The sequence below is a fragment of the Myxine glutinosa genome, unplaced genomic scaffold, assembly GCF_964187855.1.
Source record: "Myxine glutinosa unplaced genomic scaffold, kmMyxGlut1.1 SCAFFOLD_2221, whole genome shotgun sequence".
Lineage (NCBI taxonomy): Eukaryota > Metazoa > Chordata > Myxini > Myxiniformes > Myxinidae > Myxine > Myxine glutinosa.
The window spans coordinates 33,878-38,244 of NW_027618316.1; the positions used below are offsets into that span (position 1 = coordinate 33,878).

The following is a 4,367-nucleotide window of genomic DNA, read 5'->3' on the forward strand; positions in this document are numbered from 1 at the left end:
CATTCTCTCAAACAGGGATTAACCAATGTCATAAAAGGTCTTTGTCCGAGGTCATTCTTTATTTTTAACAGTGTGCATATATGCAAGAGGAACATATTTGGTTTTGTGTGGTTTATTGTCATATATATTTTCCGCACATCTTGCGGGTTTGTGAGTTGCATAAGCATCCATGACTGGCCATGACCTACTCATGGTCACATATTATTTCCGCATATCTCGTGGCATTGTTTGTTGGACAGGCGACCGTGATGGGCCATGACCTGCTCATGACATATTATTTTCCGCATGTCTTGAGGGATTGTGAGTTTGACAGGCGACCATGATGTGCCATGACCTGCTCATGACATATTCTATTCCGCATATCTGGCGGGATTGTGAGTTTGACAGGCGACCATGACGGGCCATGACCTGCTCATGACATATTATTTTCCGCATATCTTGCAGGATTGTGAGTTATACAGTTGACCATGAGGGGGCGGAGGTTGTTTGAAGGCTTGGAATGGGCAGAGGATTGATGCTTTAGGGTTGGGACAGAAAAGATGAATCCTTGGGGTTGGGAGGGGGAGGTTGAGGGCTTGGGGTTTGTGATGTGGTGTTGGGGGGAGTTGAGGAGTTGAAGTCACATTTTACATTATGTGGATTTTACATGGGTCCCTTTTAGTATATATAATTACCTGCGCTTCTTGCCAAAGAAAGCTGCATGAAGCAACAAAGAAAAACTACACAAGTTAGGTTCTTGGCCGTTTCAAACACTACCTGGGTTCCTCTACAGCTGCAGACATTCACACGTACTGTAGAACACATGTATACATGACAATCCAATGCTGCACATCCCCATCAGCTGGCGGACCAGTTTCATCGCTTATTGACAAGTTAAGCAGGGGCTTAACTGGTTTCATTAAGCTCCTGCTTTCCCAAACGTGTACCACATACAATGCCGATAGCGGTCATCGTATAAATATTAAGACCCAATCACATCTTTAACCATAATTGGATGTAACAACCAATCGGCTCTCATGTAATCAATTATCCCAAGGTGGCTGGGATATTTTATAATTAAGCCCCTGCTTTTCCAGTCAAATAAAGCTGCATAGCATTTACATGGAGAAATCGTGTTGCCACTTCCATGAAAACATGCGGGGCTATTAATATTTTTAACCACCATAAACATTGTAATAATACTAGCAAATAATAGTTACAGTAATGTGGTACAGCAAATCTTGGAGCAATATGCCCCAGGGGCATGGAATTGTACAGAATCAAAGAAAAGTCTCCACACAGACATACATGAACCTTGGTTCTGGGGGCCAGCATGTGTTTATTATTATAAATGTATCATATATACATACATACAGTTTCAGGAAAGGAATATATAGAGTGTATAAGGCTTGCATTAGTTTGAATTGAAGCATAACACAAGCTTAACAGTCGAAATGGCTTTTTGAATTGTATATTTTTTGTATCTTAAATTGGTTTTTGAGTTGTATTGAATACAGCACAACACATTGCTTTCCGGCAGCATAATTGGCTTTGCCTGTAGACATTACAGGCTTTAAAATAGAAACCCCAACGCTCCCCTACCTCCTACACAAAGTCTGTTCTTGAATATCAAAGTTACGGTATCCTTATATTGTTTACCATGTGGACCCACATGCACGTTTCCTTGCACAGATAACTCCATCGCTGCCAAGTCTGGTGGATGTTTTCCTGGATCGACTCTGGTCCACACTGCGCAGCACGGAATCAAAACGCTACGGGATGTGCATCCTGGAGACCAGATCCTAACGGTGGACTCTGCGGGCCGGCCTCTCTTTTCGGATTTATTGCTTTTTCTGGATGTGGAGCCTCGGAGGCTGCATGAGTTCATCGTAGTGGAGACAGAGAGTCCTCGACTTCGGCTGCGCATCACCCCAGCGCACCTGTTGTTCACAGTCACCAACTCGAGCAGGACCCGCGCCGTTTTCGCAAGCAGACTGCGCCCTGGGAACTTTGTATTGACGGCACCGACCCACATAGGGCACCCGAACGTGGCTCGTGTGTCCCGCGTGTCCTCGGAGGTGACCGAGGGCTGGTACGCACCGCTCACGGCACATGGGACGCTGCTCGCAGACGGCGTGCTCGCTTCATGCTACGCGGCTGTGGAGATGCACGGAGCTGCACATGCAGCATTTGCCCCACTGCGCTGGGCACACGAGGTGGCTTCACGCATTGACGTGCTCCTGGGACGCTCGCACGACGCAAATTCTTCAGGGCCTCTTACCGACTCACAAGAGCACATGCAGCGCACACACGGTGTGCATTGGTATCCAAACCTGCTACGCAAACTTGCTGGGCTACTCCTGGCTTTAGACGCCTTCCATCCTTTAGCCATTGCGGGTCCGGAGAGCAGTGGACGGGCATCGCAGCGTCGGAGTGATCATCTCACATCCCTCGCTCTGCATGCGCATTCCTGCATTGAGCTGTGAAATCTGCATGCACGGCATTCTGCATGCGCATACCTGCATCGAGCTGTGAAATCGCGACAGCAATAATCACGAGCCACACCGACTGGAGGACAGAATCGAACTACAAACATCTTAAACAGCATGCCATGGTGAAAAATCCCGGCTCGGATCGGGCTGCCCACTTACTTCAAACGTGCCATGAGCAGAGCTGTGTTTGTATTGAGAAGAGTAGTGATACCATTGCTACAATTTAAACAAAATACAGACAGCTGCACAACAGTAGATCAAGTAGAATGTTTCCAATGTACGTAAGACTCAACGGCTCCACAGCAGATGCTATGGAGAGACTCTGCATAAAGATTTCCGACTTGTGAAACCAAGTCATGAGATTGAGCGTCCAAGCGACACTGACCTTTCCGAATATACAGTACGTGTTGCCATAAATTTGCAAAGCATATATTTTTATACGCAGTGTATAATATAGTACATAAGACATTTCTTATATACACAGAACATATTTTTGGAAATTGAGCGTTGTAAAGCTATTTTGGTTATTTTATCAGGACTATTTTAAGTTTAAAAAAAACAACTTGACCGATGAGTTGCCATTTCTAAATGCTGATGTGGCAAATTTCATTGCGTTGTTATAAAAGATAATATTATATATTATTCGGTTATGACAGGCTATGCTCAAGCCAATGAGAGATCATGCCTGGTATTATGACTGCTATCTATATAACAATCCATGCATGTTATACGAATGTCTCAACCATGATAAAAAAAAGATGCTTAATCGCACTGCAGTCACATGACCATGTATGCGACATCAACAAAAAGTTCTGCACATGTACGAGTCGTTGTTCTCATTCTGCCCACAACTCATTTCGTCTTATTCTACTCCCAAATGCGGTTGTTGCTGGTAGTATCATTGCCTTGGAGCTCAAATGTGGAGGTGATGCAGTACCCCCTGTAATTTTGGGGGGAATTTGGCCAAGATGCTAGGTGCGACTCACATAGTCCTTGCATCGAAAGACATCGTGGGATCTAAGAACACCAGCAAATGTTAGCAGACAGGACACTCAGCTGAATGTCCATCCAAGGGACGGACATTCAGCTGACCGGACATTCAGCTGGCACGCTTTCTGATGCAACATCCTGCTCGAGAAACACGAATTCAACAGCTTATGTTCATGTCGGGAATCAAACCCATACTAGACAGTTCAAAAGGTATCGTTCGTTACCTTTGGACTGTCCAGTATGGTAAACCTCTGCACCATCTTGTCAACGCAAACACTTGTTCCCAACTGATACATGAGCGTGATCATTAAAATAAATAATAGAATCACAGACATCTGCAAGTGAATGCAATATGTCTGCCACCACTACATCCACATTGCCCTCTATAGAATCTAAAATAAATACACAAGACCAATTGTAGTAAGGTATTTATATTACCAACTCTTGTCTGGATTGGTTGAAAGGCAGAGGCATGGCAAGGCAAAAACGTTGATTTTGCGACCGATTTTGAACTTTAACAACCCAGGTGTAATCTGGGGAAAAGACTAATCCGAACTTTTTCTACATTCCCACGTAGGGGCTTTTTGAAAGTAAGTTTCTGAAAAAAATTATCTCTATCGACTCAAATACAAGGGAATGGCGAAGGGAAAATTAGTGATTTTGTGTTTCACCTTTGACAGATTGACTCCTCAAAAAATGGGAACGGGGTGGAGGAAGGTGGACCTCCATCAAAATAAAAATAAAGAAATTGTGTCTGGGTCTATTTGGTTAAGGTACCTTCACGTCAATTATGAAGAGGATTGTCTCAGAAATGCAGCAATGGCCTGTGATTGTATTTGTGGGAAAGGAGGAAAGAAGCAAAGGAAAAACAATGAACCTCTCCTCCCTGTACGAGAGGATATATGA

At 44.3% G+C, this 4,367-nt stretch overlaps 1 protein-coding gene across 1 annotated transcript; it reads left to right on the forward strand.

The window, feature by feature from the left end:
• Positions 1–393: 393 nt before the first annotated feature.
• Positions 394–4,027, forward strand: LOC144888244 (indian hedgehog protein-like). The gene is made up of 4 exons (XM_078769357.1): positions 394–448; positions 773–952; positions 1,186–1,251; positions 1,672–4,027. The coding sequence occupies exons 1-4, from the start codon at positions 394–396 to the stop codon at positions 2,463–2,465; spliced, it is 1,095 nt and encodes a 364-aa protein (XP_078625483.1). The 3' UTR covers positions 2,466–4,027.
• The last annotated feature ends 340 nt before the right edge of the window (positions 4,028–4,367 follow it).